General features: G+C 46.4%; 1 protein-coding gene across 1 annotated transcript; it reads left to right on the top strand.

The window, feature by feature from the left end:
* Positions 1 to 13,821: 13,821 nt before the first annotated feature.
* Positions 13,822 to 19,444, top strand: LOC143509945 (uncharacterized). The gene is made up of 2 exons (XM_076998861.1): positions 13,822 to 13,922; positions 14,157 to 19,444. The coding sequence occupies exons 1-2, from the start codon at positions 13,823 to 13,825 to the stop codon at positions 19,130 to 19,132; spliced, it is 5,076 nt and encodes a 1,691-aa protein (XP_076854976.1). The 5' UTR covers position 13,822; the 3' UTR covers positions 19,133 to 19,444.
* The last annotated feature ends 388 nt before the right edge of the window (positions 19,445 to 19,832 follow it).

Here is a 19,832-nt window from a genome sequence, read left to right on the forward strand (position 1 = left end):
TGTTTAGAGACAAATTTATGAAAACGTGTTTAAATAGAAAAAGTCCTCAACCTGGGAGAGTTAAAATGCAATAATCGAACTTTGAACGGATGAATCTTTTAAGTTTTTAAAAGATGTTAATAAAAAGTTAGTAAAAGTGTTAATAAATATGTAACACATAATGCCTATTAGGCAGTGATTTTCTATGTGTCAAATGATGTTTTTTAAGCATTGCATTAAACTACTTATGTTAAATTTTTAAAAAGCAGCAACATACTTTGAGATCATATATAGAATATTCGCCGTAAAATGTGTATGTTGATTAAAATGTATATTTAAAAATCTTATTTTTTAATTACTATCTCTTCCTGAACCCTCCACCCACCAAGACGCAAAACGTCCTTCCCACACGAAAATAAATATTGAATTCGTTGATCTTATTTTTAGTTCCAATAAACACTTCAGATATAAATAATCCACTTTTATTTACCATCCTTTTCTGTCATGTGAGCCTTTATGATCATGTTGTGTAAGTAATTACAAGTTTCTCTAGTTCTTAGTTATTACTTTTGTAACGATCTGCGCAATGACTGCGCGATGCAGAACAGGGAGGCGGACACAAACGCTGAGGAGAGCAAGATTTATTCAAGGGAATTCCATAAACAGAGTCGTAGTGACAGGCACGGGTCATAACGGGAGGGCAATCAGGATATGAAATATAGACGGGCATTACTTTGAAACACAGAGAACACACAAACCACACAGGAACAAACGGAGATCGCACGGGGGAACAAACGAGGCATAGAACACAAAACAATCGATACAGACATGGGCTATACATGGACTATAAATACACGGAACTTAAACAGACACAGCTGGAAACACTGATGACAAGGGCGTGGCAGACAATGGGAAACCAGGGCAACAGACAAGCAGGGCGGGACTAACGGGCAAGGAACAACACAGACACGAGGGAACAGGGAAACCAGAGTGACAGCTAGGAGAGGGGGCATAGCCCTATGTGACAACTTTTTAAAACGAGATCAAAATCAAACTTATGTTTTATCAAAATGATGTTTTATTTAAATGGTAATATTATTTGTGATTAAGCTTCACCGACCATGAGCTCACTGGTAAAGGAAGCGGTGGTAAAAGTTCACTAAAAAATCGATCTTTGGACGTACGAATCGATTATCAGATCATCATATGCGAATCGATTCTGAATCGGAAAATAAATTTTTTCAACACAGGCCTATTGTCAGTACAGCAACACTCACACGCTGCAGTGTGGTATGTGATGGGAAGCGCGTTCCAGGTTTGGACAATCAGCTGGTCCACGATCCAGGAAAATCTCTGACTGAGACACTGGGGATGTAACTCAGGTCAGCGCTGTCCGCTGCACACTTGTGTGGATGGGTGATAAACTTAAAAAGACGAGTACGCACACGAAATTCTCCAAAGCTGACTGCAGAAGTGATTGGCTTTAGCCACCCGCAAACGTGAGCGGCAAGAAATTAATGGATTGAAATACGTTTATATTTTAGCATTATTATTTTTAGTAAAAAATAGTCTCCGAGCCATATGCAGCCATCGAAAGAGCCACATCTGGCTCCCGACCCCTGGTGTAAACCCAGAGCGTGCATCCAAAGCTCACCAGGGTAGTGGTCACCAGCAAGTGGACTGGGAAGTTGGTTTAGAAGAAACAGGTACCTCTTAATCATTATGTGTGCACTTTGATGAGGAAAATTATGGGACTTCATCTGATAATGTGAGTTGTTCATGCTGACTGATCTTCAGATGATAGAATAAATGCATTACTGTGTCAATGTGATAAACATTACTTTGGTTTTATTTTCTTGCCTGTTTAGAGCACATTGGAAAGTGGAATTGTTTTAGTTTAAAAAAAAATTCTTGTAAACTGCACTTATTTCAGTTGCTTGAAAAAGAAGCATTTTGATTTGCATTGGTATGCCATGTGTATTGATTGGTGTCTGATATTGTAACGTTCTGCACGGGGCAGAACAGGGAGGCGGACACAAACGCTGAGGAGAGCGAGATTTATTAAGGGAAATTCCATAGGCAGAGTCGAAGTGACGGGCATGGGTCATAACGGGTAGGCACTCAGGACACGAAATACGGATAGACATAGCGAACACAACAAGGAAGACTCACGGAACAGCAGCACTAGGGCGAACAGGCAAAACACAGAGAAAAACAAAAAGACTGACAACTAGACCTGGGAGACACAGGGACTAATATACACAGGACTAAACTAGGGACAGGTGATGACAATGACACAGGGGCGTGGTAACAAACAAGGAATCCATCAAAACCAACGAGCAGGGCGGGACAAACAGGCAGGGAACACGGACATGAGGGAACCCAGAGTGACAGCTACGAGAGAGGGCGTTGCCCTACGTGACAGAACCCCCCCTCAAAGCGTGCCACTCCGGGGCACGCAAGGGCAGACAGGACAGGGACAGCGGACACAGGACAGACCGGAGGGACAGGACCAGACAAAATAGGACGAGGGACCTGGGACATGGCAGGGACTGAAGACAGGGAGACAGGCAAAGAGCTGGGCCGGGACATGGCACGACACGGGACACAGGGAGACCGGATAGGGCCAGGGCGAGGCACAGGAGCAGGGCTGGACAGGACAGGACCGGGGACAGACACTGGAGCGGGGCCAGGGGACAGGGCAGAGGTAAACACTGAGACAAACACGGCTTGGACGACGGAGACTGGGACAGGAACGAAGTGGGTCACAATCTGGGGAACAGACACGGGAACCGGGACAGAGAGGACACCACCGGAAACAGACACGGGAACAGGAACACAGACCTTGACAGACACAACCACAGGGACAGGAACCAAAACAAAACCAGGGACAGGACTGGGGAACATGGGGAACCCGGGCACAGGAGCAGGAACACAGGGCGGAGCAGACAGTACACAGAGTCCATGCCCAACAGGGGGCAGCACAGTCTCTTGGGGCACAGGCGCGGCCGGGCGGAGGGCAGCGGGCACAGGCGCGGCCGGGCGGCGGGCACAGGCGCGGGCGGGCACAGGCGCGGCCGGGCAGCGGGCACAGGCGCGGCCGGGCGGCGGGCAGCGGGCACAGGCGCGGCCGGGCGGTGGGCAGCGGGAACAGGAGCCGGCAGACAGGCAGCGGGAACAGGAGCTGGCAGACAGGCAGCGGGAACAGGCAGGGTCCGCTGGCGGGCAGCGGGAACAGGCAGGGTCCGCTGGCGGGCAGCGGGAACAGGCAGGGTCCGCTGGCGGGCAGCGGGAACAGGAGCCGGCGTGGACGACCTCTCCTGGGTCGCGGGGACAGGAACCGGCGTGGACGACCTCTCCTGGGTCGCGGGGACAGGAACCGGCGTGGACGACCTCTCCTGGGTCGCGGGGACAGGAACCGGCGTGGAGGACCTCTCCTGGGTCGCCGGGACAGGAACCGGCGTGGACGACCTCTCCTGGGTCGCGGGGACAGGAACCGGCGTGGACGACCTCTCCTGGGTCGCGGGGACAGGAACCGGCGTGGACGACCTCTCCTGGGTCGCGGGGACAGGAACCGGCGTGGACGACCTCTCCTGGGTCGCGGGGACAGGAACAGGCACGGACTGCTTACGGGCAGCGGGGACAGGAACAGGCACGGACTGCCTACGGGCAGCGGGGACAGGAACAGGCACGAACTGCCTACGGGCAGCGGGGACAGGAACAGGCACAAACTGCCTACGGGCAGCGGGGACAGGTTGCTGAGGCAAGGAGATACCCTCGGGGGGCGTGTACACCAAGCCGACGTCCTCGGGTGGCGTGTACGCCAAGCCGATGTCCTCGGGGGGCGTGTACGCCAAGCCGACGTCCTCGGGGGGCGGAGCCACCAAGCCGACGTCCTCAGGGGGCGGAGCCACCAAGCCGACGTCCTCGGGGGGCGGGACCGCCATACTGACGTCATCGGGGGGGCGGGACCGCCAAGCCGACGTGGCTTGTACTCCCCCCCAAAAAATACTTGGTGGTGTCGTGATGTGTAGCTGGCGGGATCAGCGGCGGTAGGTCCTCCTCCTCAGGGTCCTGGGTGAGCCTGGAAGAATACACAGACACAGAAGCCCCTCGGTGGCTCTCTCTGCGACGGCTCCGCCTCCTCTGAGGTGTCGGGAGCTCGCAGACGCCATCGAGAGCCAACCGAGGGTTTAGCAAACGCCAGTCTGTGCACTCAATCCGTCTGCCCGCGACTTGTACTACAGGTTTCTCCTCCCTATAGTGATCAAGCCGGGCAGACACGTAGCGCTCAACAGGAGTCTCGACGCGAAAGCCAGTCGAAACCGAAAGTGACTGGGCTTTCGTTGGTGCGCGTCGAGACTTCCGTGTTCCCACAGCGCCAGGGGAATTTCTGTCTCTGGTTCGTTCACGCTGCGATATCGGAGAGTTGAACTGGACCGAACCAGCCAACATCTCATCACAGCGATTAAACTCACCAGAGTCTCGCTCCCTCGCTGTGTCCTTGTAAGGTCGGTCTTTATGTAACGTTCTGCACGGGGCAGAACAGGGAGGCGGACACAAACGCTGAGGAGAGCAAGATTTATTAAGGGAAATTCCATAGGCAGAGTCGAAGTGACGGGCATGGGTCATAACGGGTAGGCAGTCAGGACACGAAATACGGACAGACATAGCGAACACAACAAGGAAGACTCACGGAACAGCAGCACTAGGGCGAACAGGCAAAACACAGAGAAAAACAAAAAGACCGACAACTAGTCCTGGGAGACACAGGGACTAATATACACAGGACTAAACTAGGGACAGGTGATGACAATGACACAGGGGCGTGGTAACAAACAAGGAATCCATCAAAACCAACGAGCAGGGCGGGACAAACAGGCAGGGAACACGGACATGAGGGAACCCAGAGTGACAGCTACGAGAGGGGGCGTTGCCCTACGTGACATATATTCTGCAAAAGACCTTTTTTCCATTAAAGACAATGTGTATTTAATTTGAGTCTGGGTTTGTTTGATTAACAAAATTACATATGAATGTGAATTACATTTATGCCATTTGCCAGACGCTCTTATCCAGAGCGACATATAAACCGAGGCATCGAGGGTTAAGGGTCTTGCTCAGGGGCCCAGCAGTGGCAGCTTAGCAGAGAGGGGATTTGAACTCAGGACCTTTGGATCGCAAGACCACTGAGCTACCTCTACCCTTAGAATTGTTGTTTTTGTATACAGAGTTACACAGTTACCTAGAAGACATTTATGCAATTAATACAGAATTAAGCTGTGTTCTTCAGTAATATTATGAATAAACAAAAATTTGCTGTAACAGAAAGTAACAGTAAATTGCTGTAGGTTTAAAAAATACCGTAATATTGTGTAGATTTTGTTTACAGTATTATGCTGTAATTGTAATTACAGTATCTACTGTAAAAATAGGGCATAATACTGGTGAAACTGCTGCCAGTTAATTACTGTAATTTTACATGGAAAAAATGTATGAACTTTGTTGTTCAAAATGTAATGCAAGCCAGATAACGTGCTTTATCCAGGACAGAAGAAAATCAAGCTAATAAACATAAAATGATTTGCTATGGTGGAAATATGATACTCTACTGTATTTGAATGCTGCAGGCAATATGAACACTTAAGAACCTAACGTGTTATCTTTGCTGTCTGCCCTTCATCACTTTTGATGTTTCCTCAATTACATCCACATCCTTCCAGAATCAGAGCACATCATATCACACATGATGAAAGATTCCAATTTTAGGCAAATCTTAAGCACGACAGTGCGATAAATGTGGTAAAACCGAAAGTGTCGCTCACAGAATCAAAACGAAAGTGTAGCACACGGCATAAAATCGAAGGGATATTTTGCTGAGTCAAGTAGATAGAAGGTGGATGTGCGGCACGTCTAGCTGCACCCCGGATGCTGTTAGTCTCTCCAAACATCGTCTGCGGCTATGAAGACGGCGTTCACTCTTCAGCCCAATCTTAAATTTGGGGTAAGACGCGTTATTCTCACGCTGGACATCTTCCGTAGAGTGCAACATAGGCTATAGAAACATTGGACATTGTTTTCGTACTGGAATGAGGGGTCGTAAAGGTGAGAGAATACCAAGGAAAGTTCTATTGCATTATCATTTTCAATTATATTTTGAAACCAAACAAAACGGTAAGATAATCTAATTGCTGATACAGAGATACGGTAATTGCTGATATTTGATGCTTAGTCGGCATTGTGGGTATTGCAGGAAAGATGCACATAACACACATCACAACGGATACGTATTTATATTTTAAATCTCCGATCAGATTTTCAAATTAGAAACATGATTTTGTTAAAATTCCAGGGCATTAACCACCAGTCATCATGTAATATATTATGCAATAGGTAGGTAATATATATTGTGTTAATATTTTGGCGTGGTGTGGAAAAGACAGGCATTAGGCAGGTCCATAGTCAATGTGAATACAGGCTTTATTAATGCCTCAATTGTGTAATTATGTAATGAAGCCTAATCACACGAGATTAGACTTGACACGAGGGAATGGCATGAATGAAATGACAGTACACACACTGCAGGGAATAATCACAACTGTACACAAACATAAAATGATACGGGGCAAATTAAACTAACACACCCAATGCAATGCAATAACTAATAAGAACATGTCTTAACACTACACATAACACGGATCACGGATCAATTTAGACATAGACTTTGTAACAGGACTAGATGTTTAAGTCCCTCCATGTTCATGATTGGTGACAGTGGAGTGGGATTAACATTGGTGACCATGTGGTGCCACCTGTGTGACACATCATCAGTTGTGTGCCCTGGCATCCTCGGGTGTTTCAGCCATTTCCTCACAAGACACCCTCTGCCTGGGTTGGCCCACCACAGGCTGATCAGACCTGGGTGTGTGTCTCCTGGCGGCACCACCCGGCAGGGGCGGACTGGGGAGAAAAAGTGGCCCGGGAGTTCCTGACAGACTGGCCCACTATATATATATATATATATATATATATATATATATATATATATATATATATATATATATATATATAATTTCTGTATGTGTATATATATATATATATATATATATATATATATATATATATATATATATATATGTGTGTGTGTATACTGTATATGAATCTATGCATGGCACGTAGTGTATATGATGGCGTTTATTGTCATATGGACAATATTAATTCCAGCAATAATATGATTACAAAGCCACATAGTGGCTTTTAAATAGTCCATCATAAGACCACCAAACAAGTTGTTTTACGCAAAGTGCATCCTAAAGAACAACCTACAACTCTTACCTATTTGTGGTGGTTAGTTTTAATCTAAGAATTTCAATAGCTTTAAAAAAAACGCAGTGCGCAGTGCTCTGGAACCTTTAAGACCGCCACTTGCGTCCGTGTTAATCGTGTTAAGGTAATTTGTACATGGTGCCATAGACGTTGCAGAGCCGACAGCAGTACATTTAAAATAACATGTTATCTACAATTTAAACTGCTGTATGTTTTCGTAGTCCGGCCCGGATTTTCTGGGACAAGTTGTTTTTTTTCTGATCTCCGCTGCATACCGTCAGCCCGCATCAGCTGGCCCAGTCCGCGGCCCGGTCCAACTCGTTCATGTGTTTACAGGATCAGTCCGCGGCCGCGCTGAGCAGGTTAGTCTGACTGGAGCGGCGGAGGTAATAACACCGTTAAACAGCAGCATGACTACGGGCCGGGGACGCAGTGCGCGGCAGTGGCTCCTCCACGAGCTGAGTTAAACCACCGGCGGCCCACCGGCCCACTAGCCCATCGGCCCACCGGGGAAATCCCCGGTAGCAATGTATGCCAGTCCGCCCCTGCCACCCGGTCATCTAGCAGCCCACGTCGTGTCCCTGCGCTTGAGCCACAACCAGTGGCTGCTTTGCTCAGCTGCCACGGACAGTTATTTTATTGCTCTCCGTTGGGCCTGCCCTCTGATGCCAACTTCCTTCAGCAGTCCTGTTGTACTTCTGGACACAAATCCTCTGCAGCCCACCTCCACAGGCCACACCTTCACATTCCCTTTTGTCTTTCTGCCCTTCTGTCTTTTCCTTTTTTACTTTCTCTCCCCCTCTTTTCTCTCCTCTCCTGTATGGTCCACCTAACCCCAATCATTTTTATCACTATTGTACTGTATTATACTGTATTTTATAGCCATGTGCGAGGAATGGGGTAGGACACCAAGTCGATTTCCCAGACTGACCAGGTTTATTATACAAATAACAGCTATGAAGGTAACAGACATGTAACATGAAGTATGAAGACTCACAAAGATGAGCACGGGACAAGACTAACACACAATAGATATGTAACACCTAACAAGTACCAGGTGTGGCACATTACACTAATGAGCTGCATCACACAACCACACCCACGAGAAGCATGTACTTAGACATGGACTACATCTACACACGCCTAAAGGGAGGGCTGTATCGTGACAAGCCCTTCTTACAACACGTTTTCACAAAGCAGCTATACAATCACATCTATCTAGATCCCTATTGAACAAGCCAAGAGTGACAGTGAGGACTAAGACTCAAAAGAAAACCCATACTCCATTGGGCGGCCTGCTAGAACAAGTGCATATTTATAGTTCTAATATAGTGCTAGTTCTAGTTTTAATTCCAGGTCGAGCAGTCACAGTTCCTCCAATGCAGATGTTGAGCATCAGGTAGGAGTTGGCTTTGGTGCTCCATGGTAGTAATGTCATATCCACTGGCAAGCCAGACCATCTCCTAGGTGCTTGTATGGAATTGTCTTCGGTAGAAGCATGTAACCAACAAGTTAAGTATGTGAACATCAATTTAAACAACCATATCAGTGGCGATTGCTCTAAGAATGCAAGGGAAGCTCAGCTTCCCCTAAAATGTCAAAAAATAAGTGATCAAACATATACTGTTGTGTGTACATGTCATTGACTAAATATGTGCTACAACGCTCTCAACTTTTGTTCAGAATCAGCTGCTTATCACTGGTAACGACGCTGCTTTCCTCTCACTCAGTCCCGCAGCTTCACAGCGCTTTAAACGGTGTGGACGCTGAGCGTCTACAGAATTCAATAGCGAAGCGAAGAGTGCAGCGAAACGAGACGAGTCATTGGATGAATGCTGGGCTTTGTCCCACCCATCGGATGCTCAGCGTCTCTGGGGGTCTATGGGGCAGTGGGCTGGCCTCGGCTGGCCCGGACGCTCAGCTTCTGCATGATGATTGGATGATCTGTCTGAGGCTGAATCCCTTTTTAATTGACAGCGAAATGAGCGAATCAGCGATCTTTTGGTGTAAACCTCCGCAGGAGCATTTAATTTTAATTTTAAAAAATTTTCATTCTGTTCTGAGTTGAACCGGGGATTTTCCTAATCCTCTTAGTGGCATTTTCGTCATTAAAAACGACTAGCGAAAAGCGAAAGCTTTTATTTCTGGTGGTTTTTGTTGTAGCTGCTTGTGTTTGGAGACTGACTTCTATAACTCAAGCCGATATTGAGCTTCTCCTTGAAAGACCAGCATCCACCACTGAACCATGTGTATAGCACACGTGCCAGTGATTAGCTTATCTTAGGCTCATCTATAGCAGCATAACTAAAGGGAGGGGCCTGGAGATACCACAGTCATGAGGGATCACTGAGCCATTGCTCTCCACCCAAATCATCACAACGAGAGTGAATCCAATTACACGGCTGTATGACAACATCAACCAGAAGACTCAATAACTGGGTGTCAGGGCTGGCCCCAGGGCGGCTCCTCCTGTCGCCACCAGGAGGAGCCCACGAGTCAGAACACAGGCTAATCAGCGGTGATAGAGTGCACCTGCCATCCTTTCTTTATAAGGACGACAGACGCAGTGCCTCACCGCTGAGTTGTCTGCTTCATGTCAACCTCAAGCCATTTCTCTAGTGTCTTTGCTTGGTGTCTCGCCACCCTGCCTATTGCTCGTTCTTGTCGTTTTGTTTGTTTTCTGTCCTTTCGAGTACTTACCTCCTGCACCGCTCCCAAGTTTTCCTCCCGCTGTTATCCTTCCTATCCTTTTGGTTTTTGGGAAGGGTTTTTTGTTCCACGCGGCGTCTGCCAGCCAGCCAGTCACTTCCCCTGGCATCCTTTGTTTTTCTTTGGTCTCTTGTTCTTTTACGCGTTGAGTTTTCCGCGATTGTTTTGTTTTTCCCCATTATACGCATCGAGTTTCTTCGCGATTACTTTCAGTTCTCCCTGGACGTCGGCACTAAAAAAACAGTGTGCCGTGTCTTTATTCTCTCGCGTGCGTGCTGTCGTTCAGTGCACAGACGAGGCGCTTGGGTCCGCCATCCCAAAACATCCACGGGAGATTCCGTCTTCTACATCTCCTGCTCTGACACTGGGGGCCTCTGAGCTCCAGACCTTCACATGTAGAATATTAACTGAAGGCTTGATTAAATAGGTAGATCTTAAGTCTAGATTTAAAGGTTTGTCAGAATCTCAGATTGGAGATGAAAGACTTTTCAAGATACATGTATATTGATTTTGAATATTGTTTCCCATGTATTTGTGTTACGGAACAGCTCCGGACCCTTCCCTGTGGGCGTGCCGCTATGTTGTCTGCGTGTCGTTATGTCCATGTTTGTACTTCCGTGGGTGTGGGTTGTTTGTGAGCGTGTTCGTGGTTACACCTGTGCCTTGTCTCGAGGTCACGTGGGTCTGTGTAATTCACCTATTTAATGTGCGTTAGCGCGGTGTCTAGTGCTCGTCTTTGTCTAAAGTTCATGCCCATGCAAGCATCGCGTCTGCGTGTTTGCGCCGTTTGTGCAGGACTTTACGTGTTTGTGTTTTGAGTAAACGTTTATGTTCACTGCAAGACGCGTGTCGTGCCTCCTGCTTCCTCCAGCACCACACCGTCACAGAAAGACGAGCCGATCAGATGCCCGGATACGCTAAGCGTACACCCAAGGGGAAGAAGAAGAGCCGGCGTCACCACGGCTCTTCCCCAGTCCGGCGCCACGAAGCCCCCGTCTCCGAGCAGACCATGAAGCAGGACCCACTCTGCACATACATGCTCTGCGCAGCTCAGGAGACGGAGGATGCACAGCTGGCGGAATACTTCCGCACATCCGCGGTACGTGTGTGGAGGGAGAGACACCCTCCCGCGTCCGCGGAACTGCCACCCGGTGCCGTGGGCAGCTGCAATGTGGAGGAGAAGAGCGCACCGCTCCTGGTCTTCCCCGAAGAGGAGGAGACCAGTGAGCCGTTTATGGTGGGAGTAGGCGCCTTTGCCCTCTCTCCCCCCGAAGATGAGTTCGGGAGTGAGGACTCCGGAGAGGAGAGTGAGGGTGAGGGCAGCTGCCCTTCCCCCGGGTCCGTGGCTTCCCTGACGTCGGACGAGGAGAAGGAGACCAGCGCCACTCCATCGGTCTGCTCCGACGTCGATGAGCTCCCCGATAAGGTGGAGGAAGACGTCAGTCCTCCCCCATGCTCCGAATCAACGGTGTATTACGGAGAGGGGGAGGACGTTAGCCCCCCTCCGTCCCTGCACTCCGAGTCAACCGTGTGCTACGGGGAGAGAGGGAGCACCAGCCCACCTCCGTCCGTTTGTTCGACCCCTTCCAGGTTCGACAGCGGGAGTGAGGGAGAGGACAAGATCTCGGTGGGTTCTGCGGACACCGTGCGGGGAGAGAAAGGGTGTCCGCTAGGCAGGAAAGCCTCTCAGGCGTCGTCAGAGAGGAGCAGCATGTGCTGGTCAAGCTGCCCTGCCACGGACGAACCCATGTCCCTGGACCGGTGCCTCTCGGAGGGAGAGGAGGAGCCCATGTCCCTGGATCGGTGTGTCTCGGATGAGGACGGAGAGCCCATGGACACATCGGGGGACAAAACGCCGGTGATCCCGGCTGCGCGGGAAGGATCCAGCGCGGTTGGCGGTCCAAGGTGGGGGTTCCGCGCACCTCAGGAGAAGCCACGGAGGTTTGCCGGCGCGCGGCGCCGCGTCTCGGCTCCGGCAGCGCCCAGGAGGGAGGCCAAGGTTCCTCAGGCGAAGGTCTCAGGCGCAAGGACCAGGGGCGCACCAAGAGGAGCAGCGCGCACCGGAGGTGCGAAGCCGAGGACCGGTGGGACTCCGCCGCCGGTTCCGCCTGCTGCGCCCGCTCAGCCTGCTTTCCCTGGAGGGATAGCGCCACCGTTTGCGCTTTGGCAGGCAGCCGGAGCGATGCCGTGGCTGCCTGTCCCTATATGTCTGTCTGTTCCCCTGTGTCTCCCTAATCTCCTTTTCCCTCTTGTGCCTTTCGTGTTTCATGTACCTGTGTGTGTGTTTGTCAGCGTGCCTTTGTTTAATGTATTTTCCCCTGTCTTCCCAGGGAAGGTGTACTAGTGCAGTCCGCGGCAGTTCCCGCCGTCGGGGGTGACGGCTCTCGGAGGCTCGTGATCCCGGGGGCTCCGGACCTGCCCGTCGGTGTTTGTTCGGGGCATTCCCGCAGCGCGGGACACTCCGGGAGTAGCGAGCCCCTGGCGGGGGGTTCTGTTACGGAACAGCTCCGGACCCTTCCCTGTGGGCGTGCCGCTATGTTGTCTGCGTGTCGTTATGTCCATGTTTGTACTTCCGTGGGTGTGGGTTGTTTGTGAGCGTGTTCGTGGTTACACCTGTGCCTTGTCTCGAGGTCACGTGGGTCTGTGTAATTCACCTATTTAATGTGCGTTAGCGCGGTGTCTAGTGCTCGTCTTTGTCTAAAGTTCATGCCCATGCAAGCATCGCGTCTGCGTGTTTGCGCCGTTTGTGCAGGACTTTACGTGTTTGTGTTTTGAGTAAACGTTTATGTTCACTGCAAGACGCGTGTCGTGCCTCCTGCTTCCTCCAGCACCACACCGTCACAATTTGTGCTCTTCAAAAATGAATGTTCAGTTATTTTGCAATGTTAAAGTGCAAAAATGTCATTGCAGTAACAAGACAAAGTCATTTAAACTGTGATGGGCAGGGAGTGTGAAATAAAATGGAAGTGATCACGCCAAGTCTCGCCAAGGGAAAAAGGATGGTTTAATGAGAAAAGTGCACAAACCAAAAACCCGTGACTTACATCCAAGTCAAGGATATAATGACCAATGGTCAACTGGTACAAAGACAAGACCTATATAGACAAACAAACGACCCTCAAGTGAGATGGATCGCGGGCCCCGCCCACCTGAGGGACGAACACAACAACAACAACAACAACAACAGGACATCTTCCACTGTAAACGGAGGCGACCAGTAATGGGCCCAACGTACTGTGACATAAACACTAATGGGCCTGCAAGTATAATTGCAAATATAAACACTAAAAAAACAAACAAATTTTCAGATCAAGTTCAGATCTTCACTGACAAACATGTGCCCTAACTGGTTGACTAGCATGTTGTGGCTAGTTCTTTCAATAAACGTGAAAAAACGTAATCTTTCATAAAAGACTTTTCACCATTACTAAAATACTATTACTGTCTAATGCCTTTTCAGACATTTTTGTGTACATTGACCACATTCCCTAACACTAAGTATTCACAGAGGTTAAAGGTTACTTGTGGTAAGCCATTTGCTTCACAGTGCAGTTCTAGCCCACCGCTCTGGGCACGTGTGATCCACAGCCCCCTAGTAATCACTAGTGTGTGTGTGTATGTGTTTTAACTGCACAGATGGGTTAAAAGCGGAGGACAAATTTCGATTGCGGTAAAAAAAAATCACAATTGACAAATATGGCACATTTACATTTACACTAAAAATGTAATTTAAAATGTAATTTAAAAATGTCTTTAAGGTGTACTTGCTGAACTGAAGTGAATAACTTTTATGTTGTAGGTGTCCAACATGGGATCCAAACAGGATGATGTAATAGAGATGGCAGCCCTGGGCAGAGCATTCCAGCTGGGCATGCTCTATAATCTAGGAGAGGAAGAGCTCATACCAGGTACAGGGATTATAACAGTTAAACACTGGAAATGCTGTATAATCTATCAGATGAAGCGTTCATACCAGGTACCATTAAACACTGGGCATGCTCTGTAATCTAGCAGAAAAAGCTCTTTTGTTGGGTAAAGGGGATTATAACCGTTATTATTCATTATTATTAACTCTTGCCCTCCATCTGTGTATTTGTCCCTGTACTGTGAACTTCCTCCTGTCTCCTCTTCTGTATACACAGGTGCCACTTTATGGAGCCACAGTGAGATTCAGAAGAACAAAAGTGTCACACCTAAACATTCAACTGAATTTTCTGCTACTGGATCTGAAAGTACTGAAGACAAAGCAATGTCTCTGAATTTAGATCTCAGTCTTCAGCTCAGTGTGATATTTGGACTAATCACAGGATGTGGTTCAGCAGAATATTTTATGGCTACAAAAAAGTCACATCAGGATGCAAGACTTACGCTAAAATACCACACAACCACAAGATTTGAGCAATTGACCATGGACCATTTGGCCATTAGCAGTTTTCAAACTGTGGCATTTAAAAATACCCCAGCAACACATGTAGTCATAGCTGTGTTGTATGGGGCTAATGCGTTCTTTACATTTGACAGAGAAATAACTAAAGAGGAAAGTGAGGAAAAGACTAAAGGAAACATGCAACTAGCTGTTAATGTACTTTCGTATGTGGCTAAAGGTATGGCTGATGCTGCACTGACACTGGGAGACAGGGCAAACAAACAGCTTCAAAATGTGACCTGTTCTTTTTATGGAGACTTTAAGTTGGATGTGAACCCATCCACATTTGAAGATGCAGTACGAGTGTACTCCACCCTTCCCAGCATGCTTGGGAAGGATGGAGAATACGCTGTTCCTCTAAAGGTGTGGCTCTATCCTCTCTCCAGACTGGGTCTAACCAACGCTCCACGTGTAACAGACATTAGCAGTAGCTGCTCTAGACGCATATTACACACACTTAATCAATTGGACATGGTAGATTTAAAATGTGATCACCTTCTTAATGAAGGAGCACAATTTCCTGTAACTCATAACAACATCAATGATCTTAAACAGACATGCCTGAATTATAAGAATGATTTAAAGGAGAAGATTCTTCCTTTGTTAAAATTAGTACGTAATGGAGTAAAAGAGAAAGAGAAAGACATTGATGACATATTGGAGCACCATATGACATCTTTGTTCAGAAGCAGTTATCTTAACCAGTGGTTGACGTTCAAAGAAGAGGAAATACATACAGTAAAAGCCACATTGAAGCAGCTTCAGGAAATTGGGGTAGATCTGCTCACTGATGAAGATACTGAAAATGCAGCACACTTTACTTTTACCTCCCTAGAACAACCGGATCCCTTTTTATCTCAGTTGTCAGACTACCGAACAGACGTCAGACCCAGAGTGACAACCGTCAGTCCTCAGACGTGGTTAACAGAGGAGGTCAAAGGAATCATGAGGAGCAAACTAAAATTATTCAAGAAACTGAAAAACTCAATCAGTACTGACACATTGAAGTTTGCTGCGTCTTTAAAACATCACGAGAAGCACCCTGGTGCTTGCATCATGGTGTATGGAGATGAATATGATGGAGCTGTCTGTTTTACTCCTCCATGTAAACCCACCTGCTCAGTCACTGATCCTGTGACTGACTACAGTGTAACAGTGAAGTTAAGCCCTGCGTGTGAGTCCACAGTGACACGAAACCTGGAGTACAAGATGAAGCAGCATGAAGAGTGGAAGTGTCAACCTGTGCCTCAGGACAGAGAGGAAATCACAATAGCAGGACTGGACGCTGATACTGTGTATGAGATGAGGTGCACTGAAGTGGGAATACTGGAACACACCTCTACTAGTGATGTCATCACTTTTCAAACTAAGAAGATGAGAAGACAAACCACAAAACCTTCAACCGACCGAACTGTCCATCCACTACAGTACAGCAACCCAACAGCAAAAGAGGCAACACAGATCAAAGGTCAAGGTGTCATTACAAAAAACACAGCAATGCAGACTGAACATGATTCACCATCACATGTGGTCAGAGCCGTGTTGTATGGGTCCGATGCTTACTTCACGTCTGAAGAAGGAATATTGGAAAAGACAAAGAAACAGATTTCTGAGGGTGAAATAAAACTTAATTTTCACAGGCATGGAGGTGTCAGAACAGGCAGTGGAAAGGCAATGATTGCACCTGAGAAATTCAGTTGCACTTTCTCTGGAGATTTTAATCTGCCAGCAAATATTCCCTCAATTACAGATGTAATAAATCTGTATACGACACTTCCAAACACGCTTAAAGAAAAAGAAGAAAAAGCAGTTCCACTCAGATTATGGCTGTATCCTCAATGTAAACTGGAGTCAAATACAGCCAGACTTGTCAGAGACATACACAGCAGTCTGGTAACACATATATCAGATATAATTGAGAGTTTAAACATTGCAGAACAAAAATGCTGTGACCTAATTAATGATACAGTGGCACAAACATTTCCTGGATTCTGTACTAAAATTCAGGGTGTGAAGAAAGAATGCCGCTGTTATAAATTTGAAATGATAAGGAGAGTTGGCTCTCTGCTTCCTTCTATCTGCCAATGTGAGAATGAAAGTGCCCTCTCTGAGTTCTTAATACGGCATGAAGAATCTCCATTTAATACCACCACACTAGATAAATGGCTAAAAGTAAAAGATGAAGAATGCAGTCTCGTAAAGTCCTTTTTGCAGGAGCTGCAGGACATTGGTGTAGATCAGTTTAATCATGTTTCAGATCCTGAAACTGATGTGGTCTGCTTTGCATTTACCTCTCTGGATCAGCCTGATCATTTTCAATCGCAGTTATCAGACTGTGTGAAATCAGTGATACAGGACAGAGTTGTTGAAACGTGGCTAACTGAAGATGTCAAACAGAGGATGAAGGACCAACTACAATTATTCAAAAAACTCAAAACATCCAGAAACAGTGAAGGTACTAAGTTTACTGTATTGTCAAAACACCATGATCTCCACCCTGGTGCATGTGTGATGCTGTATGAACGTGGATCAAAGGAAGCCATTTGTTTTACTCCTCCGTGTAAACCCATCTGCTCAGCCGCTGGGGCTGTGACTGACAGCAGTGTAACAGTGACGTTAAGCTCTGCGTGTGCGGACTCAGTAAAGCGAAACCTGCAGTATAAGGTGAAGCAGGAGGAGGAGTGGACACTGATGTCTCTGGAGTTGGACGCTGAGAAAATAGCACTAACAAATCTGAAGGCTGACACTGTGTATGAGATCAAATGCACCACTGTAGGCCAGTTGGAATATACAGTTACCAGTGAAATCATCACAATTCAAACTCTTAAAGAAATGCACCCACCAACTGACCTACGAGCCATGAAAATTACATCTTCCTCAGTCCTGATATCTTGGAGCTGTCCAATGCTAAATAGTGGTAGATTGGTTAAAGGATTCATTGTTGAATATAAGGAGAATAGCAATCAATGGCTAAGCATAAAAGCATCAACAGAAGACTGTGTGTTCAGTTTAGACAGTCTAACACACGACACCTCTTATGTGATTCGGATTTCCACTGACTGTGGGGAGACTGGGGTCAGTGACCCTTCCGAAGAGCTTCTCATAACCACTAAGAGAGACTGGATAAAGATCATTGAGGATGCACATCAAAGCTGCTCTTTACTGAGTGAAGGTCCACCCAGCGTGTACACTCTGAATCTGAAAAGAGTGGACAGTGGTCAGATCTCAAAATTTTCCTTTGGAGTTCCATCACCACTGAATCAGGAAAACAAAACAATAATGTTGTTTGGTGCCACTGGTTCAGGAAAGACGACCCTCATCAATGGAATGATCAACTACATCCTGGGAGTGGACTGGGAAGATGACTATAGGTTTAAGCTCATAAACGAGGTCACCAGTAAAACACACGCAGAGAGCCAGACTGAAGAGGTGACTGCATACCACATCCATCATATGAAAGGTTTCAAAATTCCATATTCACTCACCATCATTGATACCCCAGGGTTTGGACATACAAGAGGAATTCGTCAAGATGAAGCCATCACTGATCAAATCCGATCATGTTTATGCCATCAAGATGGTATTGCTAGCATTGATGCTGTCTGTTTTGTAGTACAGTCATCTTTACCACGTTTAACAAGCACTCAAAAATACATATTACAGTCAATTCTCTCCCTGTTTGGTAAAGATATTGGGGAAAACATTGTTATTCTGGTCACTTTTGCTGATGGACAAACTCCTCCAGTTCTTGAAGGTCTAAAGTCTGCTGACATCCAATGTGCTAAAAACAATGACGGGTCTCCCCTTCATTTCAAGTTTAACAACTCTGCCCTTTTTGCCTCAGATAAATGGCTTGGAACTGGTGATCATTTTGGCCAAATGTTCTGGAAAATGGGAAAACAAAGTATGGAAAGGTTCTTCAGTCACTTAAACTTATTTCAAACACAGAGTCTCCAGCTGACCAAAGAGGTTCTTGAAGAGCGCAGACAATTGGAGGTCAGTATCAAGAGGCTGCAAACAACAATTCAAGATAGACTTGCTAAGCTAGATAAAATTAAACAGACAAAAGCAGCACTGGAACATCAGCAGAGCTTAATTGATGCAAACAAAGATTTTGAATATGAGGTGGAGTTACCAAAAGTGGCTAAGGTCGACATTTCTGGGGAAAATACATTTGTCACCAATTGTCTTTCATGCAATTACACATGTCATTATCCTTGTGCTTATGCAAAGGATGAAGAAAAGGAGAACTGCATAGCAATGACTGATGGGTTCTGCACAGTTTGCCCTGGCAAATGCATCTGGAATCAACATAATAACATGCAATTCAAGTTTGAGATAAATACTGTCAGAGAGAACAGAACATATGAAAACCTGAAACATCAGTATGAAGCTGCATGTGGAGAAAAAAAGGATGCAGTAAAACTGAAAAATGAACTTGAGGCTGATTATAAAGCACTGCAGAGTCAGATTCTTAGTATGGTGGAGGAGTTAACAAGATGTCTAAAGCGTCTAAAAGAAATCGCACTGCAGGCTGACCCGTTGTCCACAACAGACTATATAGACCTGCTAATAGAGTCAGAGGAGCAGGAGGCCACACCAGGGTTCCAGAAACGCATCTCAGAACTGCAGCACATCAGACAACAAGCAGTGATCCTTCAGAAAGTCATTAGATGTGAGGACCTTATCTGAAAATGAAGAAATAAAATGATAAAGTTGCACATATACAGGACAATGAAAAATGGGAAAGACTTATATTACCCAGATTCAGAGTTATAGTTGTACCCATTGAGATATGGTGGATACATTTTGTTTAAAAAATAAAGACATATAAATAGAAGTGTTCAATTATTTTCTAAAAATGTATAAAGTCTATCCATTGTTCGCAGTGGACAGTGAGATAAAGATTTTCTTATGTGAATAAAGGGTTAATGTGGAAGCTTTTAAAAATGAAGGGTTCATGTTAGACAAATACTCTTTTCAGAAATTATCAGAAAAAAACGTTGGTTTTATTACATGTCGAATGGACATACAGCTGAATAATAAACTTCAGATATTGTGATCATATTTCTGATCGCTGTCCTTTGTTCTTTGTGGTCCTGAGGAGAATATGTATATGTTTAAATTATTTTTTGGTTAAATAATTGTTGCAGTGTTACAGTTCACTACGATAGCCCTGAAAGCCCATTGTGATGCAAAAGCAAAACGCGCTGCAAATATGCAAAGCACATTCATCAAAATGACAATGCATACGCTACATTTCGGAAATGTACAAATTCAGAAATGCTGCAAATCCAGTCACAACACAATGGAAGTGTTTCTGGATTAATTCATTTACGTAAGTACTATGTAGGTTTTTAGTCATAAACAACAGTTGTGTTATACAGTTTCT

The sequence above is a fragment of the Brachyhypopomus gauderio genome, chromosome 3 (genome assembly GCF_052324685.1).
Source record: "Brachyhypopomus gauderio isolate BG-103 chromosome 3, BGAUD_0.2, whole genome shotgun sequence".
In the NCBI taxonomy this organism is placed as follows: domain Eukaryota; kingdom Metazoa; phylum Chordata; class Actinopteri; order Gymnotiformes; family Hypopomidae; genus Brachyhypopomus; species Brachyhypopomus gauderio.